The sequence below is a fragment of the Primulina huaijiensis genome, chromosome 11, assembly GCF_012295235.1.
Source record: "Primulina huaijiensis isolate GDHJ02 chromosome 11, ASM1229523v2, whole genome shotgun sequence".
Classification (NCBI taxonomy): domain Eukaryota; kingdom Viridiplantae; phylum Streptophyta; class Magnoliopsida; order Lamiales; family Gesneriaceae; genus Primulina; species Primulina huaijiensis.
In genome coordinates, this window is record NC_133316.1 from 21,557,768 (window position 1) to 21,582,280 (window position 24,513).

Here is a 24,513-nt window from a genome sequence, read left to right on the forward strand (position 1 = left end):
AGTCCTTTTCACTTGATAATGAAGATAATCGGAAAGCGACTAGACAAGAAAGAATGTACATTTGTACCAAAAGATTATTACTTAAATGATATATCTTGGGATTGGAAATACTAATCTATATTAAATTCGTGATAAAACAGAAGTCCATGAATTGGGTTCAATGTTGACATGCCAATATTGTGCTACAAAGAAATTCGAATTTGAAAGTGTAACATTTTGTTTTATTTTTGTTGATGATTTATTGTACAGTCATCTAGCAAGTCATTTTTTTTTTAATTTCACGTGCTACAATTTTAATTTTCTTGGATTTTGGATCCATCATGGAGTCCAAGGTACTCATTTTATTATTTTATTTTTGTTGGGGATTTTATCATGAATCATCTAGAAAGTCATTTTATTAATTTTATTTTTGTTAGTGAACTTTACTTTAGTCGTTTCGGTTATAATAAGTATGCAAGTATGTAAATGTGTGTTTAAAAAACATATAAATGTTCAAATATTAATTAAATATATAGTTTCACCGCTAAGCCAAAGTCAAAAAACATATAAATATGTAAGTATTTAATTAAATATATAGTTCCATCGCTAAGTCCAATTCAAGTCTTTTTGGTGGGGGAAGTACAGATAAGAAAAACATGGTCACTATTTGTTTAGAATTACTTCAAAATTTCAACTCTTATGAATAATTACACAGTTGTATCTATCAATTCTTTAAAAGAAAACCAAAAGGATGCAGCAATCAGAGTAATTGTTGTTCGCCAAGGTAGTCAGATGGAGACACAGTTGAACTCAAAATCCATTCGAAAACTAATTTTCATGGATGAAAAGGTTAGTCATGTACTAAATACAAATTTTTAATATAATATCAAGTATTTGCTTCAAATTCATATCATACTTTCATATATTATTGTATATGTTGATTTAACATCGTTATGATAACTATTATGTATTCAACTCAAGGGAGATATGATTCATGGGCTTCTATTCACAATAACAATACAACATTTCCAAGACCAGATGCGCAGCAATAATACATACCTTATCTTCGACCTCATTGTTAAACACATTAATAAGTCCTCTCCAAATGTCAACCCAAAACTTGAATTGATTTTCCAAGTTACTGCAAGAATTGAAGAACAACCTGACATATCACACACTCAGTTTCAATTTCAAGCAATTTGCAGACATCAAGAATAATTCATGGAAAGATGAAGACCATGGTAATAATATTTTTTTTAATACATTTTTATGTTCATATTGAGATATTATTCGTTGATAAAAAATTGTATGATCTAACAGATGTTATAGGAATTGTAAAGAGAGTTAAGCATTTGGTCTGTTTCAAAACGTCAAAAAAGCCCATTGCATATAGAAAGGAGATCATATTGATAAATCCAATGTAAGTTCTTACCAAATTAATACTTATAGTTTAATCAAATATTAATTTGCAATGTCGATTTCTATGTAGGTTGGATACAATTACACTAACCTTATGGGACGACCTAGCATTCAATGAAGGCCTTTTGTTAGAGGCTATGGAAACTAAACATCCAGTGATAGCATTTTTTAACATGAAAACACAATCCTACCAAGGTCAGAAAACTTGACTACTCATACATTAGATAAAATTCTGATAAAATATGTTTCTGTTCCTTGGCAAAATGATTCAGGAGTAAATCAATTTCAATCTTTGTCAACAACGGGAATGCTGCGGAACCCATTTTGCATCGAAGCTAAGGACTTGATCTCATGGTATAATCTATAGTAAATTCTAATCTACACCTCATTTATATTATCGTGAAATAATATTCACACTTTTAGAATGTCATTATTTTGTACACATGAACAGGTTGGAAACTGATCAAAACGGCAACAACTTGGATATGATGTATATGGAAAAGATGGTATCAGGTGCGAAGACTGTCACTATTGCACAGTTGCAAAAGGAAATGCATACTTTAACAGAGGTATACATGATTAGATCTTGTCTTTACCTACATCATTAGCATATAAATGTTTAACAAGCAATATGTTGCACTATTTAACATATATAATCCGTATATACTCTTGATAAAAATAATAGAAAAATTTTGGTCACCTTTCCCAAATAAAAGCATTGTAGTAGTCAACTCGATATCAATTATTGTTACCCATGTTGTTGCCTACATCTACAGAATCACTACTATTGTCTCGAAGGAATTATTTCAAAGATTGAGAACAAATCAACCCCATGGTATGATGCATGTCAGAACTATCTGAAAAAAATCACAAAAAAAACTGAAGGACATAATTGCATTCACTGCATCGACTTCAATAGTAAGATCGTTCCAAGGTAAGATGATAATCACGTGCGCTATATAAATACAAATAAGATAATTAAATGTTTAAAACATACAATGAAATATAAACAGGTATCGTTTATCATTAACTGTACAAGAAAATGATTTGGTGGCAAGGATTACTTTGTTTGAGGATATTGTTGCGATGTTGATAGGCTTCTCGGTACAAGAGTTCATCAACAAGACATTGAAGGTAACATAGTTCATAATATAGCAACAGTTCGCCTTCAATTTCACATCGATAAAAAATAACAATTTTTGATGTCAGGATGAAATGCCAGAACAATATCTCCAACAACTCGAGGAGCAAAATAATGTCAAACACAAATTCTTGTTTAAGTTTGACAACAATGTAAAACAACATAATGGCACAGTGTCTATCATAGCGGAAGGATTGATGACAGATAAAAAATTACAAGCCAACTCCAAAGATGTTATGAAAAGGAAGAGTACTTCAGCTTCAAGTTCAAAGAGAAAAAATAGTTCACCACGTACCAGAAAAGCAAGAAAAAAAAGTCAACACAACATGAGCACAGAGAAGCCGAAAATCCAATCGATTGACATAGGAGATGAAGAGAAGCTATCGACTTTCACTCACAGAAATCGAAAACGAGCTAAAAGCCTAAAGACACCAGAAAAACAAGATATTAAGATCAAAAAAGAAAAACTATGAAGGATTGTAATATTGATAAACTTTTAAAATAATCTACTTTGCAATGAGATATTATTATCTTTATTGTTGTGCCTATTGTTTGTATAATCAATAATATACATTTATAGTCTTACTTACTATTCTCACGTGCATCGCACGTGTCTTTAGCTAGTATTACAAAACACACAAATAAAAGGTTTATTTTATAAAATTCTCATCTATACTAATTTCATCAACTTTTTCTCATTTATTCACATGAATATTTGATCTTAAAAATTCTTGGGTTATGTATTCTTAAAATAATAATTAAATTTGAAAGAGAAGGTATAAACAGATAGTTACAATTCAATAAAAGTATATTTTATATATAAAAGAAAAACAAATAGTAACAACATTATTTTGTATTAAGTGTCGCAGTTAACTCATTTAATTAAAGTTTTCGTTGATAGATCATCATCACCTTCATGGTTTTATCAGGTTAAGAGTTATAGTTATGTTAATATCTGCTTTATTTATATAATTAAAATTCATTTAAATTACCTCTAAAAACTATTCATTTAAATTAAACTTTATTCTAATAAAGTCTTTTACTCTCCAACTGTCAACTCTTCGAATCAGTAACATAGTTTGCTATGATTAACCAACCTAGATGGTATACGAAGGGTTCACGATGCTTTTAACCAGTGTTCTGCAATCCTGCAGCAATACCTTTCATCGTCAAGATAAGAGTGTCTTCCAAACCTGGTGCATATTCGCTCTTCGGGTTAAGCTTAACTAATTCTGAAGCTGGTTTGTTTGTTTCCATCTCTGTGATCTCTTTCGACAGGTGCCGACCAACTTCTACGTGGTAACTTGGGTCACGAATTCGCTTCAAAGTGTAAACCTGACAGACATTGAGGACAGTGATGTATGGATCCCGAAGCCTGAGTCGTTGCCTCAAATAAGGGTCACCTTGAAGAAGTTCGGAATGCCCAGCAACCTAAGGGGAACATGAACGAGTTGGTAATTTTTCAAACAAAAAAAGATTAGAAATGCATCTTTAAATGATCTCTACTATCGTTTAGGTGGACAGACACGAATTGAAGGATCTTACTTGAAGAATTAAGAGTTTAGTTGCTTCATAGTTGGCGCGCAACTGCTCTCCGAATGGCCACAGATCTTCTGAAACCAAGAGTTTGTCATACAGAGCGGCGATTCTTGGGTCTCCCTTGGCCAACACCATTTCAACCAAGTCAATAGTCACTCTAAAGAAAGGCCATTCTTTGTACATATCCTTGAGCACTTGAAGATTTCTCATGTCCTTGTCAATTACGTGCTTCAACGCAGACCCAAACCCAAGCCATACCGGGAGATGAAATCTTGTTTGTGTCCATGCAAATATCCATGGGATTGCTCGAAGCGACTCTATTCCACCACTTGGCTTTCTTTTCGACGGACGACTCCCAATGTTCATCCTGCCATATTCCAATTCAGGCGTGGCCTGTAATATTCAGAGACAGGAAAAAGAAAGTGCAATCAGGAAAACGAGATCCGAGGGTAAAAGAAGAAGGGGCTCCCTTGCATGGCATATGCTCACATTGTTTCACCTTGTTTATTTTACACAATTATTTCTTGTGAGCTTTTTAGAGGTGATCCTCAAAGAAAATAAGCACAATAAGACAAAGCAACGAGATACTCACAAGGCGAAAGTATTCAACAAATCGAGGTTCTTGGAAAACCACAGACCGATACTCGTTTGTCGCAACAACAGCCATCTCCCCCATGAGCGAACGCCATTCTGGCTTTGGTGAAATAGGGGCATGCATTCCATGCTCAAGTGTAGCTGCAGTAAAACGTTGTAGAGTCCGGAAACATAAATGCTCCTCTGCAAATGATCGCTCAATTACTTCCCCTTGAACAGTGACACGCAGCGAGCCATTAATAGTTTCTGGTGGCTGCGACAAAATTGCAAGATGCGTCGGACCTCCTCCTCTTCCAACTGTCCCACCTCTACCATGGAACATCGTGAGCTTCACTCCATATTGTTTAGCTACGCTTACAAGTTCTTCTTGGGCCTTGTATAGTTGCCATGCTGCAGAAAGGCGTCCTGCATCCTTTCCTGAGTCCGAGTATCCAATCATGACTTCTTGTTTCCCCTTGATCCTATTACAATACCAATCTATTGAAAAAAGTCTGGCCATCGCAGTAGGTGCAGCTTCAAGATCGGCAAGCTTTTCAAACAACGGAACTACCCTTAATGGGTTTTTGACATGACACGCGTGCTGCAAAAGCTCCACAGCTAGCACATCAGATGGGGCAGTCGCCATTGAAATTATGTATGCACCAAAATTATCAGTGGGAAGCTCAGAAATGACATTAAATGTTCCCAAAACATCAGCAATTTCCTCAGTTTGGGGAAGATCAGACCCAAACAATGGCCGCTTGCTACTAAGTTCAGATAATAGCCATTCTTGTCTTTTCTCCTCCGACCATTCCTTGTAGGATCCAATTTGTAGGTGCATGGTAATTGCATCTAAAACATCGGTGTGCCTATCTGACTCTTGCCTGATATCAAGTTTTACTAGTGAAAGCCCAAATGTGAAGACTTGTCTCAGAAAATCAAGAAGACTCCCATCAGCAATCGGTCTATCACCACTATCACAAAGAGATCTATAGCAAAGCTCCAGAGGCTCCAGAAACTGAGGATAAAAGTTTTTGTTATTACATTCATGCACCAAGATCAAATACAAAAGGAAAATTAACAAAGTACAATAACGCAGTTCTTTTTTTAAAAAAAATGTATTCATGTTTCACTCCAAGGAACGTATGGAATTTCATGGACTACTTTGCATCAAACACTCTCTCCTCTTCTACCAACAAAATTCATGCAAAACTGGCATGTAATCAAATCATAAAATCGTAGACATGAATATCATGGAATGATAGTCAAACAATTCATAAATAATCATCACTTTTGCATATGTAGCAAGACCAGGAAAGAAACTTATTTTCGTGTGTTGGAAACTGTAACTGTTTTAGTGAAATACTCGGAACTTAATACAAGTCAAGAAGAAGCAAGTGACAAAAAGAGATTTAAAGTGTTTGGGATGGACAGACCTCTTCAACATTGGTGAAGGTTGCTTCCAAAGAAATATCAGAGACTCCATTTGATAGTAATTGACGAGCACGTTCACGCGTATAATAGAGCTTGTCCCTCAGATCACCAAGAATAACACGATAGGGCTCATTCGGTGGAATTTTTTTCCAAAACTCTGTCAACAAATTTTGGGGGTGAAACAAAATGAGTAAATCATAAAAAATTCGACATTTTGGAACATATAAAGACAGATGATCACCTCGATTGTATTACAACACTACCAACAATGAGCAGTACAGTAGATAAATTAAACTGATTCACGGGAATTAAGGATACTTAAAACAAAATTAAATATGTTTTTACGTACCAATGTAATGTTTTGTATCTCTCTTTGATGACCTTTGCAATTCATCTGCACGAGTACGGAGTTCTTCGTTGCAGCGCCACATTGAAAGCTGCAAAAGAATATATATTACCAAAACAAGACTTTTGCAAGAAAAATCCAGAAATGGCAAAAAAATTCACTTTCTTACCTCGAACATGAGATCCTCTATCTGAGAGAAGTACAAATTTGCAGCCATCATTCTAGCCAGCAAACATACATCTCTTGTAACTTCAGGAGTTACCCTTGGATTTCCTGCCATCAGACACATACAACACATCTCAGTTGCAATCATGTTAGTTAAAAAAGAAATCGAGATAGGAATTGCAAAGTCGGTAAAATCTTGTTTCTACTAAATTATTTAGCCATCTAAAGAACTTGCAAAAAAGGATACCAATAATTATCAAAATGCATTAAAGAAGGAAATACCATCACGATCCCCACCCATCCAGGAAGAGAACTGGATAAGAGGAGCATTGTAGGGAACCCGCTCATTTATTCCAATATTTTTCAGAGAAGTATCCACACGCCGTAAAAATTTTGGCACTCCCTTCCAAATGGTTTCATGAAAGTAACTTAATCCAGCTCTTGTCTCATCTTGGGGGGCCGGAGGATTTCTCCTAATTTCATCTGTTCTAAATGCAGCTTGAATCTGAAAGGACCAAATATATACTATGAAAATTGCATGATTGACAAAAAAATCCTTTTAAAAAAGCAATCGCATATATCTTAAAGCATGCCCCTACTTTAATTGATCTCATAAATGGTTTATAATATTAGCTCAATTATAAGAATCCACAAAGAACATACGGACTTTGTTTTACCAGTTGCGATAATGAATCGAAAATGATAAAAACAGAAAATTTAATGTCTAAGGAGTAATTCATCGATATCAACTAACAAAAAGATAATGAATATCCCAAAAGCACCTCTCTTTGTAAGGCCTCATCAAGCTCCTGCTTGTCGTCAGGAGTAATATCCTTAGCATTTAGCTGAGTTAAACAATTACGAATCCTGGAAAATATACGAGTAAAAGAAAATCCCTCTTTAATCTCACAAATCTTGCTTAGAATTAAAAAAAAGCCGAATAATACAAACCTCGAATGCTTTTGAAGCAAAGATCTACGGACAGACTGAGTAGGATGTGCCGTCAACACTAAATCTATAGTTTGGTTCTTCAACGCATTGAAAACTTCTTCGGGGGACTTATTCAGTTGTCCCACAAGCCGTTTTAGAGTCTCTTCGAGGTCTGATTCAGTGGGTGCCGAGGCCTCATCAGAAAAGTCCTTCTTTTTTAACTTGATCCGGCGTCTGTATGCAATCTGAACCTCCTCGGCAAGATTGGCTAAATTCAACATGTTAGCAAAAGATTTTGCCAGCACAATGGAGTCTCCAGCATCCAAACTAGTTAGAACTCTCCCTAGTTCTTCGAGTTTCATCGGATCACCTTTCCCCATATAATCTGCAGAAATCTCGTAACAGTCTTGAACCTAGTCCATATTTTAACATTGGAATTGTTAGTTTTACAACAGGTTCACTTGTAATACCCACAAGAACTGGCTTCCGTTCCCATCATAAAGTAGAAAGAATGTTGGATTATAAAACAAAAAAAAAAGGTTTTAATTGCAAAGTATAAATCTTTCTTTTCTAACCATGGCCTAAGCAAAAGAGAACAAAAAAACTCATAAAAGTCAAATATAATTCTCCACAAAAAAAGAATTCCAATATGTCAAACATATATTCGATTATCAAAAAGTAACATCACCAAATCGACAATATTTCACAGTCAAAACACAAGTTTGCACAGACACCATGATTAAAAAATCATGAAAAAAATGAATAAATAATTCTTAGAAAAAATAAAATAAAGTTTCGCACCGTCTCTCTGATCTCCTCCCCATGCAAGCCCTGAAGAATATCAAGAAAATGATCCAAAAGCAGAGCATCATATTCAACCAGCTTATCATCCTCTGAAACCTTCGCAGGTGCCAATAGCCTTAACTGGGCATCAATTGATGCCATTTTTTCTAGCTTCTTGCTCATTTTCTCCTCCCAAACCCACTATATATACCCTTCAAAAATTGAAACAAAAGGTGCCCTTTTTCTCTCTTTTTTCCCTACCCTCAGTTCGAGTCCTTTCACAACAGTTCCCGGAAAAGAAAAACAAAAAGGCACACGGGATTTTTGCGGGTTCAGCTCAACCAAATCACGGATCAAATTGATAACAAAAGATGATCCTAGAAGCCAAACTAAACAGAAAAGGAGAGCGAAATTTCAAGAAATAACATGCAACACGAGAGAGACAAAAGATGACGAGACACAAGGGTTGCGTTGTATTCTGACCGGTTTTATAGGAGATGACGTACAATTTTCTTGAATGCTCAGTTTGAGTAAATATTTGATTCTGGCTTCGTTATCGTTACAGGAGTTATATATTCTGATTCTTTATCTGCGTACGATCAGGACTCCGAAATTGTATTTGTACTAGGAATATGCCATGGTTTAAGGGATCCAGAAAAACTTTGGATATTAACTTTTTACGGTTGTCGTATCTGTGAGCTCCGAAGATTAAGGATTAAGTAGAATCTCCAACTACTTTTTAAAATTGTGGTTAGAAGCATCATATGCCCTTTTATTTTTATTTTTCTAATAAGGCATGTGCCCTGGTTGATGCGATTCCGTTTAGTTGGAGAAGTCAACCAACAAAAAATATTTTATTTGAAAAATTGTTTTTTAAAAAATTTACGTTGTTTGGTTACAAAAAAATGTTTTCAAAGCTTAAAGATCCGATGACGGTTTCACATCCATCTTGTGTCAGAAATTGTGGGGGCTGCATTATCAATCCTCAATGAGCAGATGGATCCGACGGAGTGGAATAACTACTCTTATTACACCTATTCCAAATATTAAAGATCCGCCAAGCTTGAAAGATTTTAGGCTGATAGCCTCTGCGATCGGTGCTACAAAATCGTAGTTTGAAACGATTACCAGGTTCAGTCCTCTATTCTTAACCAAATAATCGACTCATTTCAATGTTCTTTTATATCGGATAGACTTATTATTGATAATGTGATTGTTGAATTTGAATGTATGTATTGGATACGTAACAATCACAAAGCTAAAGTTGGGTATGTGTTGCTCAAGTCGGATACGAGTAAAACTTAGGAGAAAATTGATTGACGATTTCTGCAGAAATTGATATTCGGTTTTCAGAATCTTGAGTTAATCTGATGATGAGGTGTGTCTGTACGATCTCTTATGCTTTCCGAATCAATCACTCCATTTTTGGTACGATTAATATTAAGAGGGGTTTAAGACAAGAAGATCTCCTGTCACTGTATCTTTTTGTCCTTTGTGCCCAAGGTTTCTCGAACAGTGGAGAGGCTCCTTTTAGCTGACAAAGCAACCGTCTTATCTCCAAATTTAGATTGGTCCCTTTCTTGATTGGCTTCAAATCCTGTAACTCAAAACTTGTTAATCCTATTTTGATGAATCATATTCTTATAAAATAAAATTATATAATAAGATAGTTTTTTTAGCAAACAAATATAAGATCGATTATTTATGAAATATATATTTGATAAATATATGTAATATACTAAAATTCATGTGGATATTTTGATTTTTTAAATATTGAAATAAAATTTCAGATAAACTTCGGGTAGCAAATCAATCTCAGGGTCTCAATTTAATATACTTTAAACTTATATACCTATAAATATATGATTTTAATTTATGAATTTACTCAGTTACCATTTTATCAATCATTACTTAATTAATATTTTATTTATTTATTTAGACGACTTTTCAATTTTCTGATTCAATCCTTATAATTTTTTAACTAAGATAATCAATATACTTATAAATATATGAGTTTGATTTATGAATTTACTCAGTTACTCTTTTACCCACCATTACTTACTTAATTAATTATTTATTTAGGTGAATTTTAAATTTTCTGATTTTATCCTCATAATTTTTTTAACTAAGATAATCCATCCACAAGGGGTTAAAAGTTAGCAAAAACATAATCGATATTTAATTTAATAACAAGTTTAAAAGTTTTATTTTAACATTATTATGATAATTTAGTTAATTAAGAGAATTTTATTTGACAATGACTATGTGTACTCTATTTAAGTACATTGTAATTTTGGTTTTTTTTTTTGGTAAAAATCACTATTTTATTAATTTTATTTTTAATGTTTTTCCATTATGAATGATATTTGAATTAAAAATATATTTTGTACTCCATTTAAGTACATTGTGATTTTGGTTTTTGTAAAATTCACTATTATATTATTTTTATTTTTATTTTTTTCTATTATGAATGATATTTGGATTAAAAATATTCGCTAATTTGAGAGACATGTTATATGTTATATTGATAAATACTCATAAAAAAGATGTTATTCAAACAATTTTAAATTTTATCTAAATCTCATAATTATATTTTTCATTATTTGTCGTTCACGTGAACATTCATAGTAATTTTAAATATGGCAGAATAATATAACTTGCGGAACAAGGTTAGATAATCTTGGGCCTAAAGAAAGATGAGGCTTTCATGGGCTATAAGTGCATTGGAGCTAAGAAGTCAAAACCCAATAAGTCAATACACTTTTCTCTTGACGGCCCATATGACTTTTTGGGTATGGTACAATATTTGGGCCTTAGCTATCCAATTGTAAAAATTTATGATCATTTAATTGGTCTCACTAATAGGTCAATATAAAATCATATATTAACATCAGCCAGTCGAGAATTAGCATCGACTAATATGCAGTTTTACCTATGGTCTATGCAATCTAGCTAATGATGAGGATGCCTAATTATCTTTGTTTAATGAAAGTTGATATTTTTTTAAAAAAAAATATCAATTTCCATGAATTATAATATATTTTAAATTTAGAGAAAATTTTATTTTTCATCTTTTATGATTAAATTTATTGTATTTTTGGTTATTTATATGGTCAAAGCTGAGTTTAGTCACATCGAAAATACTGAGATGACACTGTATAATTGTAAAAAAAAAAACAAACAATGTTCCTCAAATTCTATTAGACAGAGACAAAAACTTGTGTGAAACGATCTCACGAGTCATATTTTGTGAGACTGATCTCTTATTTTTGTCATCAATGAAAAAATATTATATTTTATGCTAAGAGTATTATTTTTTATTGTGAATATCGGTATGATTAATCTGTCTCACAGATAAAAATTCGTGAGACCGTCTCACAAAAGACCTACTTTTAATCAGATTATTATAGATCTGTACGTACTCTTTGAATTGGCACTTTTTATAGGAATTTTGTACCAAATGCGGTCTCTTTACAAGCAATGATAAGATGCCGAAAGGCCAACAACTATGCATTCAATTTTTAGGAGAATTAAGTCTTGAAAGCCATTATCAATATTAATGACTTTATGCACACGTTGCGTGAATATACAATTGATTTTCTCATTAATTAATAATTATTGTTAAATTTAAGTTAATATTTAGATTACAACCAATTTGTATATTTGAAAATATTTTGTTATAATTTGTAAAATTATTGTGTAGATAATATGCTTTTTTTTTTTAAAAAAAAAAGGTGATGTAATTTTTTGTGAGATGAAGGTAATAATGTTATTTGGAAATTAATTTATTTAATGAGATAACATTAGTACTGTCATTTAGAAAATAATCATCCCAAGAGATCAAGGTAGTTACTATTAGAAATAATTTATTTATATTTAAATATAATCCAAAGCAGAATGGTTTAAATTAGACTAGACTCTGAACCTAATTATAGCATTGTCTCTCTCCAATTGTTTAGCGTTTGTTACGACCGATGTGCTGAGGTTCTGGCTAGCCCAATCATGTCAACCAAAAGCCACGTGTTCCTATTTTCCTAACATTTTCGAATTAGTCAGAATCAGGGAAAAATAAATTAGAAAATATGTTTTATTTATCACAGAGAAATGAAGAAAATGTTATTATATTGTTTGCCATTAGTTTGGGTTTAGTCTGGGTAATTATTGCCCTATTGCACTGTCATTAAATTTTAACTAATCAAATGACCAAAATTTAAGATAAGATTAAGTTAAAAGATTTTCTCCTCTTTTATGGTATGAAAGAAATAATAAATTTCGGATTGAAAAAAATTATTGAAGATTTTTTAATTACTTCACCAAAAAACTATTTCCTTCCAACGAAAGAACTCTGAAAGAGCGTCAGCAATTTTTTTAAAATGTACGAAAAAAAAGATAGCCACTAAATAAATCGATTAAATTTATAATTTTTTAATATTGGAAATTTGTGGCAATACTAAACTTAACAGACGCTGGCAATTCATGAATGTGAATTTATAATTTATGTCACAATCAGCTACCATATTAATTTTACCATGAAAAGATAAATAAAACCACTTTGGCAATCAAAGTGAAAACAAATTAAATAGAGTCGAGTCACACGTTAAATCTGAAAGCGAAGTTCTCGAATAGTACTAGGAAAAATGGCTAACCTAATTCACATATATGGTTTTTTGGGACAAATTAAGTTTTAAGTAAATCATAATTTCAATAGACACGTAACTATGTAAATAATTATAAAAGTTAAAATTAGATTACACGTCAAATCTGAAGATATATATAACGTAAACACAGTCTATGTCGCATATGGTACCATTTGGCGACGCATAATGTGCTCAGCGTCGCACAAATAGCGAATCGTGTGAATCTATTTTCCCACCTTTATTTTGTGCTATTTGGCGACGGGACAAAATTAATGCGTCGCGAAATGTAAGCATTTGACGACATATAGCACACTCAACGTCGTCAATACTTACAGGAAATTTTCCCTCCAACTTTTTAGGTCCTTTGGCAACATGACTCAGTTAAAGCGTCGCAGAAAGGTAATCCTAGAGCGTCGCAAAATTGGTAAATCATTTCACGACGCGTATCAAGCGTTGCCGAAAAATGTGGGACGATGATCTTGTGATTGATGTTGGAGATGAGAGTGATTAGGAGTTGCTAATATTGTTTGAAAATAGAGGAAATGAAGAATGTATTTATATATAGTGCTGGAATAATGGTGGTTGCATTGAGTAATAATTACATGTTTTGTTCGATGATAACATAATGAATGTTGACATTTTAATGTTGTAGGTCCTAATCACTTTTAATCAACATATGTGCCGAGGTGGTTGCTCACTTTTAATCAACATATTTCTAAATTTCTTGATTGACCTCCGGCCGAGGTGGTTGCTCTCTTGTGGTTGCTATAATTCGCAAGTTCTGTCTTAATATGTCCATCTCTCTTCCCCTCCTTGACTCTTGATCCTTCACTGACAGATCATTCCTGGTTTCTCTTTCCAGCCTCCACCGACATGCTCTTCGATTTGATCTCCTCCATCACTTCTCTCGCCTCCGCAACGACTATATGTCTTTTTTTTTTTTTTTGCAATATTATGTAATTGATGTTTGAGTAGTGTTTTTTTAAAACATTATTTGATTAGTTTGTTTATCTTTTTGAAAAATATTTTATTATTGAATATAGTAAATTGCACATCTATTGAATTTTTTTTATCAATAATTATTTTATTTGATATTCATATTTAATTGACAAAAATAACAATAATGACACATTTTGGCAATGTTTTTATATTGTTGACAAATGAGGATGAATAAAAAATAGAAAAATTGGTAACACTAAGAGTGTCGTTAAATGTCTAATATCTTTGGTGATGAGATTTTTGCGTCGTCAAATAATTACAATAAAATAGAAAAATTGAATCGAAAAATACATTTCGCGACGCAACGAAGGCGTCGCCACGTGATAATATCTTTTGGCGACGTATGGGATCAGCGTCGGAAAATACATACACTATTAGTGACGTTTTATTTTTTTCGTCACCAAAGGGCCGATTGACATTTGCCTACAAACATTTGCGACGCAACTCAGCGACGAGTTTTTGCGTCGTCAAATATTCGGCGACGTGTTTCACTTACATTTTGCTACGTTGAGCAGCGTCGCCAAATGTAAAATTTCTTGTAGTATACATGTAGTTTCATTTTCATATTTTGATCTCTCTAAAAAGAGCTTTCTATTGATCTAACTTAAAATCAAATCTTTATTCACTTTTAAGTTTTAAGTGAAGCATAATTTCAATATATCATTTCTTCTTTTAATTTTCAGGTCGACATGCTGAGATTTAAAATAGTTGGGGCAATCATTGATTTTTATTTCTGTTTTTTAACTAAGTTAAGTTGTTACATGTAATATTTCGCAACTTCTTGCAATATTTGATTTTAAACTCTGCAAATTCTTATGCTACACCGGCGAACAACGTAATAAACGATATAATATATATGGAAGACAATAATATATATATGAGTGTCAAATAAATTTCATATAATTCGATGGTCTCATAATTCTTTATTATAGGGTTTCTAATCTACCGAAGATCGATCAAGGTTTCTTTATACTGTAGCTGAGAGCTCTTGAATTCCCTCTCCTTAATACATAGGTTTTCAAGGCATAAATTTCAACATCATATATACTTCCGATTTTCGAATCGTTATACTGCCATTTCGGTTTCGATTTCTCCTTGTCACGTAAACAAATATAGCTAGTCTCTATAGTTTGTTTATCTTCACGCTTTCGATCACTTAAACCTGTTTATTTTAACTTAAATTCTTGTAATATAAATCGTGTTTAAAAAATGAAGAAAAGGTTTAGGGACTTTACAACATTCCTCAATATTTTAGATCTAAGAATTAAAATTGCTCAAAAGTTTTATCAGATCGATAAACCATTGGAATTAAAGATTCAATCTCTTTCCAAAAAAATTAAATTAGATATAGTTGGTGAATGTAAATATATTTATATTGATAAATATTAAATTAGAAAACAAAAAAGAAATTTATTTAATAAATACGACAAAGTCAGTGACAATATTCATAAATACAAATTTAACAAATATATATGTAAAAAATTTAATTTATTGGATACATTTAATAAAAGAAAGTATAATAGATTGGTTTTGGAATAAACGAAGTAGGATAAAAAATATTTGGATATACAAAAAAGCTCAAAATCGAAACTTTTTAGCTAAAAAAATATATTAAATCAGTAATTTTTTTTATGACAAAAACTTGTGTGAGACGGTCTCACGAATCGTATTTTGTGAGACGGATATCTTATTTGGGTCATCCATGAAAAAATATGATTTTTTATGTTAAGAGTATTAATTTTTATTGTGAATATCGGTAGGATTAACTCGTCTCACAGATAAATATTCGTGAGATCGTCTCACAAAAAATCTACTCATTTTTTTATTGTTTGCCAGAATCATTATATTTCTGCAAAAATGCAGAAAAAGTAATATAGCGCTTCTCATAAGTTGGGCTGCACTCTCAGAGTTGCCAGTTGGTCAATCAGGCCCACTAATATTTTTTCTTCTTTTTATTTGATGGAACTAATCTTTTTTATTCTGCTTGAAGCACTAAATATATTGGGTGTCATTTTTTAATAATTTGATTTGGTGTGCATAAAGAAAATAAAATACAATTTTTTATAAAAATATATTTTAATAAATTATAAAAATATCATTTAATAAAAACTATTAGTTTATTTTGGTTAATATATATGAAAATCATTAATTAAGTTTTACTCTATCCACACGAAAAAATATCAATACAGCGTGGAAGATTGAATCGACATCTTCAATATTAAGATCTCTCACATAGATTGAATTAGGTTATTGTGAGTTGTATATATGGATTTGGACAGTCCTTCTGTTTGAGTTGATTTATGGGTTCTGAGTTAGGTCAGAGACAAACCCACCGTTATGTGTTCGATTGTCAATAGTTGAGTCACCAGTTAATGTCTATATGCTCTAGTTGTTCATTCCTAGGTGCGAGAGGGTTTGTTAAGATGATTATGATGTATTTTAGTAGGGTTTCTCATCTCTATTTTCTTGGACGATCGTGCGTCGTGAGCCACCAATGACTCTACGGACCAGCGTGCTACGATGAGCAAGACATTGCATGTCCAATATCTTAATTGGCATGAGTGTGAGAAACAACAACCGGCTCGACGGATCAACATGCTACACACTCGGTGTCTAGACATTGACTTTGCACTAGTTTCTAATTTAACCCCTGACCACCAATTCATAATTCATGCATACACATATAGATTTGTATAGCCATATATTACGTATTTTATTTGGATTTTCAGACATATTAGATATGTTTGTATAACACGTATTCTGGTTTTGCCGTTGGTATAGCGGAGATACTATAGGTTGTATGGTTTACATTTCCGGATGGTTTTAGAAGTTTCCGCATATTATGATTTTACTCTAATTGTGACTTATTTAAGTTTATCATTGCATGCTATAATTCAATAATTGTTTAATGTAGCGTTTCGGATAAAGGCTCCACATATTTAATCTAAAATACAAGTATATCTTTAATTTAACAATTAAAACATACTCGAACAGCATATAAAATTATATAATAACTAACGACTTATCTAAACTTAGTACAAATAATTAAACAAATTAAAATGAATTTTACATTTTAATATCGTTTCAGAAAAAAGAAGAATTTTAAAAAGTTTTAAAAGTATCATCAATATCTGATAGACAGATACAATTAAGATACAACTATATATATATATATCCCTTAACCATTTTCATCAGTTTAATAATATTGATGGAACATAATGGGTCCACTTTGGATCAATAATGTTTTATTTTTGTTTTGACAAATAAATAATAAAATACAATTTTATAATATAAAATAAATATAAAAAAGAGAAATGGATGTTAAATAAATAAAATACGCAGACAAGAGATAATGTGTTTGAAACATCTTTATATCTTGAGAAATCTTTTAAAATTTGTCTTAATATTAGATAACTGATTATTACACGTAAAATTCGCGTATCATAGACGTTTTTGGATGAAAAAAAATCATATTTAATATTTAATAATGTAAAATGTGCACGGCCAACTTTATATTTAGCAGTCCCGGAGACTGTAAAATTAAAAAATCAAAAAAAGTAAATGAAAAATCTGTAGAGTAGGGCCTTCAGACTGATCAGCAGTCACTTCCGACGTTTTTTTTGTAAATAAATAATTCGAATAAGAATTAAATGTTCATTAAATAATTTAATTAATATATAAAAATTTTGATTAAATTTGGCTATGAGAGAAAAAAAATAACACATGGAAAAGTAAGTCTTTTATGAGATGATGTCACGAATCATTATCTGTGAGATAGGTCAATCCTACCAATACTCTTAACATAAAAATTAATACTCTTAACATAAAAAATAATATTTTTCATGGATAACACAAAATAGAGATCCAACTCATAAAATACGACCCGTGATACCGTCTCACACAAATTTTTGCCCACTTTGTGGAAACCACATATCTGAATTTTGCCTTATTGATAAATTAATTACAGGCTGGAAAATCAGCACCAAATCTTAATTAACTAGTTAACAAAATATTTTTTCTTTGGCGAACCTCAGTGTCACGTTTATTGTTGATGTTGACATCGATCATCATTAATCAAATCATAATTAATTATTTAGTACAAATCGTGAATAATTCTTATTCGAAGTTTAATCTTCTGTTAATTACCATTATTTAAACCAAAAGTAAATAAACTTCATTACAACATTGAATTTTCTTATTTAAAGTATTACATTAATTATGTATGTAAAAGAACGGAAAATTGTTTTTTTAAAAAGAAAAAACGGAATAAATTGTTCGTTCTTATTATACAATAATAAAAACATATAAATCCCAAGGGACAATACTACAAATACAATTTTACATTCCGGTTCTTAATAATTTGCAAACATATTTTTCGTCTAAGCCGATCGACCTTAAGCTAATTCAACATCAAGTTGAGTCGATTCTCTTCAGAAATATTTTTTAAAAGGAGATGAAATTCTTACCACCTTTGCCGACACAAAATATTTAAGTTTTACCCTTTTATGTCGATCGAACTTGCATAAAAAATAGGTGCCACTGCACATGGATATGTGCACACAAGTATCACCATAGAACAACAAATGATCTCTCTACCATTTCTTGTCTTCAACGATACTCAAATATACCGATCAGCTTCGCGTTAACTGCTTATCGTTCTCTCTTCCGGTATTCTGCCTAGCAGTTGTAGTTCTGATTTCGAAAATCCGAATTGTCTATACTACTTAAAATGCCGCCTGACCTAATACTGTTCAATACTCGACTGTTCAGTTAAATCGTTAGTTTTACGGTTGTCTAGCTCAGGCCATATTTAACATGTCTACACGTGTGTGTGTGTGTGTATCATATATGTTTCCGGGTTGTGAGGATGTATCGTAATTTATTTGGTAGGGCAAGTGCACTATTGTATATTCCAATACATGCATGTGTTTTTATGCAATTAAATCCTGTTTCCGGAAACCTTGACAAGAGTGCTCCCAATTGGAATTTGTATCCATAACTCCTCAGATACATGTGTGAACTATTACAGTTCCATTTGAAAACGACAGCCACGACAATGTAGAAATTGCATCATATTTCGGCCCACCTATATTATTATATATTTCCCTTGTTTTATTTTCATTTTTTTCCTTTCCTTTGGAATACTGGCCGGTCACATCAAGTTAAGTGCCTTAATTGTGCAATTGATGTTTCAAAACTCGTAAATAATGAAGTTTCGAGCTAATGTATTAGCTAATTATATATCCAACAATCCATATTTAATATTATATATTAGGTCCGTGATTTTTTTTTTATGGACCTTTGCGTGTGAAAATTAATAACGAACACTATTGGATGCGACAACGCACACAACTATGATTCATTAATTTAAGGGTGAATTAACTATAGTTGATTTGCGAAGTTTAAAAAGGTCCCATGTTGATTATATGGTGCTCCGCTATATGCCTAAGCTGATCCAATCGTGATAATATATTGTTAATATAACATATTTTCGATGTAACATTAAATATAGTGTCGCTATTAAGATTGTTTTATATTTAATATCGGTAATGATAATATAGGAAAAAATCATATCTTCATTAAAGTGATAAGAAAGAGTTTTGGAATTTATGCACTCTTTAAATCCATCATAGAATTCACATAGTATCTTAAAGTGACAAGAAAGGGATTTGAGATTTATAGAAATCAAGTCTTTTTCAACAAACAAAAGAATTTAAAATATTTGATTTAATTTGAGCACACCCTTAGTAATTTTCTATCAGTTAAGAGTATTTTGTCACTGTTTCGGTCATGATCAAATGCAAGAAGTAATTGTAGATTAAAGTGAGACATGTCGTGTAACAAAAAAAGTTGGATTTGCAGTAGAATTTGGAAATTATTCATAATTACTAGTAATTTTTAGAATCCGTAATTAGGGTATTGGCTGTCACTGCTCTAGGGATCCCACTCACGACTGGATTATATTTTGTCAAGTAGCAAGAACAATATTTTCAATGGGGTATTTAGTAGTACAAATTAACGAAGTAAAATGTAATAATGTCCACAAAATTACAAAAAATATTTAAAATTATTGGTTGAATCACATATTCAACAAAATGTTAAAAATTATGAAGAAAATGGCAGAAAATAGTCAGAAAAAAGAAGCAGAAAGCAACGCATGTGGCCCATTGCATGTCAGCTCAACCCAAATACCACTGTCTTTTGATGTGATTTCTTCATCTTCCGATTGCTTCAAATAACTATTCCTTTAACCTTCAAACACTTTCCCTTAATTAGCAAAAATCAGAAGGGATATAGCAACAAGATCGACAAAAAAAATACAAAATTGATGGTATGGAGAGAGGAAAAGATTTGTTCGAAGGATCATCATCAAGATCCCCCACTGGTGGGGATCCGTCGGCGGCGGCAGCGATTACTCCCAGCCGGTACGAATCCCAGAAGAGGAGGGACTGGAACACTTTCGGGCAGTTCTTGAAAAATCAGAGGCCGCCGGTGGCGCTGTCTCAGTGCAACAGCAACCATGTGCTGGATTTCTTGAGGTACCTGGATCAGTTCGGGAAGACTAAGGTTCACTTGCAAGGCTGCATCTTTTTTGGGCAGCCAGAGCCTCCGGCGCCTTGCGCCTGCCCGCTGAGGCAGGCTTGGGGTAGCCTTGATGCACTTATCGGCAGGCTGCGTGCCGCCTATGAGGAGAACGGCGGATCACCGGAAAATAACCCATTTGCTAGTGGAGCAATCAGGATTTATCTGAGGGAAGTGAAGGAATGCCAAGCTAAGGCAAGAGGGATCCCTTACAAGAAGAAGAAGAAGAAGACTGGAAGTAGTAGTGGAACGCCCGATGATGAATCCAATTCTGCATCTATGCCATTTTCTTGATTCCGAGTTTCCAACCAGATATAATGGATCCAATCGGAAGTGGGTAAACTTCTTCTCAAAAATATTCTGTCATTTTCTTGAAAATGGTTTGTGTTTATTCTCAATTACTTGCTCTAATATCAGCGTAGTTTACAAGCCATTTTTCATTTAGATGATTTCATATGTGTCTGTATACACAAAACCTGCCTAAGTAAATATATCAATCATATGTGTCTTGTGTACACAAAACCTGCCTTAGTAAATATAACTTGATATAATTCCGATCTAAAGAAGTAAATTAGGGATGATTGATTATTCACAAGAAGAATGATTAATATTTTCTCGGGAATAGAAAGAAGAAAAGCTAAAATCAGATATCACAAGACCATTTTACTACAAGTAATGGGATCTTCCTAACGTATACGAAAGTTGGTACGTATATTCATCCATAAACCCTAAATAGAACCAATGCAAGACAATTAACAGCAATAACAAATCTAACCAACCAAAATTTGCTAGCTCTTCTTGAGACCATTCCAATGTAGTGTTTTTAAGTATGTGTTTTCATGCCTGCAAGTTCCACCTCGAGAATGGTGACATTTTTCATTTCTTGGAATCATTTCAACATACAAATTGATGGACTTTTTTTTTTCGCTGACACCATATAGAATCCTTTCTGTTCCTTTTTCAAGTTTTTTGTTCTAAAAAATCTCACCAATTTGTGGTTAGCTAGTCCACATTTTAGTATTCTCAATTGCATGTCAGCCTTCCCATTTTCTTTCTATAGCATCTTTTAGGATTGTGGCAGAGTTTTTGCTCCCCACAAATATAGCCATGATCTATGTTAGAGCTGATCAGGGGGACGCATTTCATGTTTTTATCTTGATTCAATACATATGAGAGTTATATAAATAACGTAGTTAATTAGTTCCATGATTTATCCCATGCATTGCACACCTGCGTTTTGAAGTATTTCTTTCTTTCTTTTTTATTGAGAAAGTTTTCAAGGATTTCATGTACATTATTTTACACGAAAATCTCATCATTAATGTGATATCACCCAGGTGTACGAGAAATCAAGAAATGCTTATTAATTATAAAAAATGATATATTCTATTAATCAAAAACTCTATTATCATAAACTCCCCCACTAATCCGATTTCTTTAATGTATAATTAATAATATAATGGGGAGTGCATTCATAATTTTCTTTAAACATGATTGTCCTTTGCATCTTTACTAGATTTTGCCTTCTGTCTGTACAGATTTTGTGGGACATCACAATTATTCGTTTTTGTCCCAACGCTTTATTTTTTTACCAAGCGAAAAAATTAACATCGTGTTAAAATCTTGGGCTAATGACCGATCAACAATTTATCAAAAATCTATAAAAATAAGATGTACGTATTATAACAGAATGAATCATAATTTTTTTTTTTCTATTTTAAAAGGCTGTGGTATAGTAAAGTATATGCCTTAAAATCAAAATTCATCTTCCGCAAAATACTAGATGTCCAAAATTAACCTTACATTGTACTTAAATGCATAATCACCAATTAAAGATCCAATAACTTTGAGTGAAATTGTGCATAATCTATTTGTGTGAATAAGATTAACTCAAAGATTGAAAAAAATCGAGATATGAGTTATCAATCATGAGCAATGAACTTCTTGGGATTGAGAGGGTGATCTGGAGATGATTCTCATTATAATTAGATAGTTGGTCAAAGATTAATCAGAAAATTTCCAAGGCCAATGACTCGGAGTAACAATATATACTGATATCAGAGTATAATCTCCAAATAATTAACATACTGATTCTCGATAATCCTTTTCTGATATAGTGTGCGTATATTTATTTACATAATATATGAAGAAAAACCAATGGACGTACAAGATGTTCTCTCATGCTTTATTTTTAAAAATATGTGGTGTTTTGTCAGGGTTCCTAGGGTTTACAATGGGCAGTCTCTGTGAAACTGTACGTTCAGTTGATAGTGTTTAGCTCATGTAATTGTCATTCAGACTGCTGAGCTGCAATTTTTACTGTTTTCTGTCTAAGTGATACCTCAAAAATATACTAAGATTAATCACACTTTGGATGGTAAATTGATGAAGATTGTAGAACTACAGGAATAATCTTGAATGAACATTTGTGTCTTAAAATCAATCTCACACACACACACACACACACACATATATATCTATATGTAAGATTTGATATGTTTTATGAGAGAAAAAAGCACAAAGGATTGTTACATGTTATATATTGAGAATTAAGACTTTAGATTTCTAAAATTAAGCTAGGTTAGGGTTTTATATTAATGAATCTTTCAGTGGCAAGACATGATTATTTTACATTTGGCTGATTTTTACTTCTTGTGTTTGGATATTAGTATTTGAATATGTTCATTTTTATTTTAAGAAAAATGAAATTGTGATACTGCTTTCACTGTGTTGGTTTATGTATTTTGAGTTCATTTAAATCTACTTAAATTATAATTATTGATCTTGTGTAAGACAAGGCCGAAAAAGGGGTAATTGAAAGAGTTCTTTAATTTTAAAAAATCAAATATTACAATAATTTTTGAAGAAACAAAAAAGAGTAAGGTATATTCTCTTGTAATTGTTTAATACCTTCTAATCACATCTTAAGTCAAATTTCTTGTTGAAACTCTTAATAATTAATGCCTTACAATTTTGATTATAAAAAAATTTCTTATAGACATTTATCGACATCTTTTATATATCCTCGCGGAAGTGTGGTTTTCTGTTAATTCCAGTTGTCCCAGTTCAGGCGATTAATGATGTAATTTTTTTAGCAGGAACGTCATGCGGTGGAAGAACTGGTTCGAGGCATGCCAAGTTTCTTTTCAAGTTGTGGACTTCTTTCTACACAAATTCAATATTGATTTACTCTATATATATATAATCATATGATATTAACTCATATTTCATTATTATATTGCATATGATTTTTGAGTTGTTTTGAAATATTCTGAAGTCTTGTATTATCAAATACTCAGAGGTTAGTTCGGCTTGATTCACATACCGGTACTGTATTTTTATTTTTATTTTTATTTTTATTTTATTTTACCAATCCAACTCTATGATTCATTCCAATTCACTAACGTTTCGCACACACGACCAACCATTTGTTCATCAAACGTTCCGTTTTACATTGGATGAAGTGGATGATTATAAAAAAGATCAAGAGATGTTTATGCTCTGTAAAAAAAAATTCAGGGTGTTGCTTGGGAACTGGATAGTTGAGTATTTTTGGTCTGATGCAGCGGCAATTTCAGAACCCACTAATCCATTTACTCAGTAAAAATCATCTTTTAGAATTCACAATTGACTCCACGCATTGAATCAAAATATACGCATAAAATATAACATGTGCGACTATCTTCTTACAAACAATCATAAACTCTCTTCTCACTATCCAATGAGGAACAGGAAGTATTAGAATTTGATTATATTAAAACAATGAAATGCTATCTGCCAACTGTTTTGTCTTACACGTCAGTAGTAATGCAAAACTAAGGGGATGCTTTGGTTTAACAAATCATATGAACGTGTAAAGAATATGTTCTAGATAATGCCAAATATAGCAGATGCCCCAACTAATCAGTTTGTGAAGAAGGGGTGATATAAACCAGATATAATTTCGGAGTACTTTAAGAAAAAGAGTGAAAAAATCCCATAAATAG

General features: G+C 32.1%; 3 protein-coding genes across 7 annotated transcripts; 2 read left to right on the forward strand and 1 right to left on the reverse strand.

The window, feature by feature from the left end:
- The first annotated feature begins 686 nt into the window (after positions 1–686).
- Positions 687–3,166, forward strand: LOC140987804 (replication protein A 70 kDa DNA-binding subunit B-like). 2 transcript variants are annotated; one of them, XM_073456464.1, is made up of 9 exons: positions 687–828; positions 961–1,220; positions 1,300–1,399; positions 1,469–1,593; positions 1,671–1,752; positions 1,850–1,967; positions 2,175–2,332; positions 2,412–2,532; positions 2,608–3,166. In XM_073456464.1, coding segments are annotated over exons 3-9 (1,011 nt in total). In that variant the 5' UTR covers positions 687–828; positions 961–1,220; positions 1,300–1,397; the 3' UTR covers positions 3,013–3,166. The 2 variants fall into 2 exon arrangements, with proteins under 2 accessions (XP_073312565.1, XP_073312566.1); XM_073456465.1 differs by having other exon boundaries at positions 694–1,220.
- Positions 3,167–3,543: 377 nt separating this feature from the next.
- On the reverse strand, positions 3,544–8,791 carry LOC140987803 (phosphoenolpyruvate carboxylase 2-like). Its single transcript, XM_073456463.1, has 10 exons — positions 8,328–8,791; positions 7,548–7,939; positions 7,379–7,463; positions 6,879–7,101; positions 6,601–6,704; positions 6,435–6,522; positions 6,088–6,242; positions 4,671–5,669; positions 4,085–4,471; positions 3,544–3,970 (listed from the first exon to the last, which is right to left on the reverse strand). Exons 1-10 carry the CDS (start codon positions 8,490–8,492, stop codon positions 3,668–3,670), a joined length of 2,901 nt encoding a protein of 966 aa, XP_073312564.1. The 5' UTR covers positions 8,493–8,791; the 3' UTR covers positions 3,544–3,667.
- An 11,331-nt stretch (positions 8,792–20,122) lies between these two features.
- LOC140987105 (protein LIGHT-DEPENDENT SHORT HYPOCOTYLS 10) lies at positions 20,123–23,849 on the forward strand. Of its 4 annotated transcripts, none has more exons than XM_073455504.1 (2): positions 20,123–20,864; positions 23,623–23,849. In XM_073455504.1, the coding sequence occupies exon 1, from the start codon at positions 20,279–20,281 to the stop codon at positions 20,819–20,821; it is 543 nt and encodes a 180-aa protein (XP_073311605.1). In that variant the 5' UTR covers positions 20,123–20,278; the 3' UTR covers positions 20,822–20,864; positions 23,623–23,849. The 4 variants fall into 4 exon arrangements, with proteins under 4 accessions (XP_073311605.1, XP_073311607.1, XP_073311606.1 ...); XM_073455506.1 differs by having other exon boundaries at positions 20,123–20,860; XM_073455505.1 differs by having other exon boundaries at positions 20,123–20,860; positions 23,626–23,849.
- The last annotated feature ends 664 nt before the right edge of the window (positions 23,850–24,513 follow it).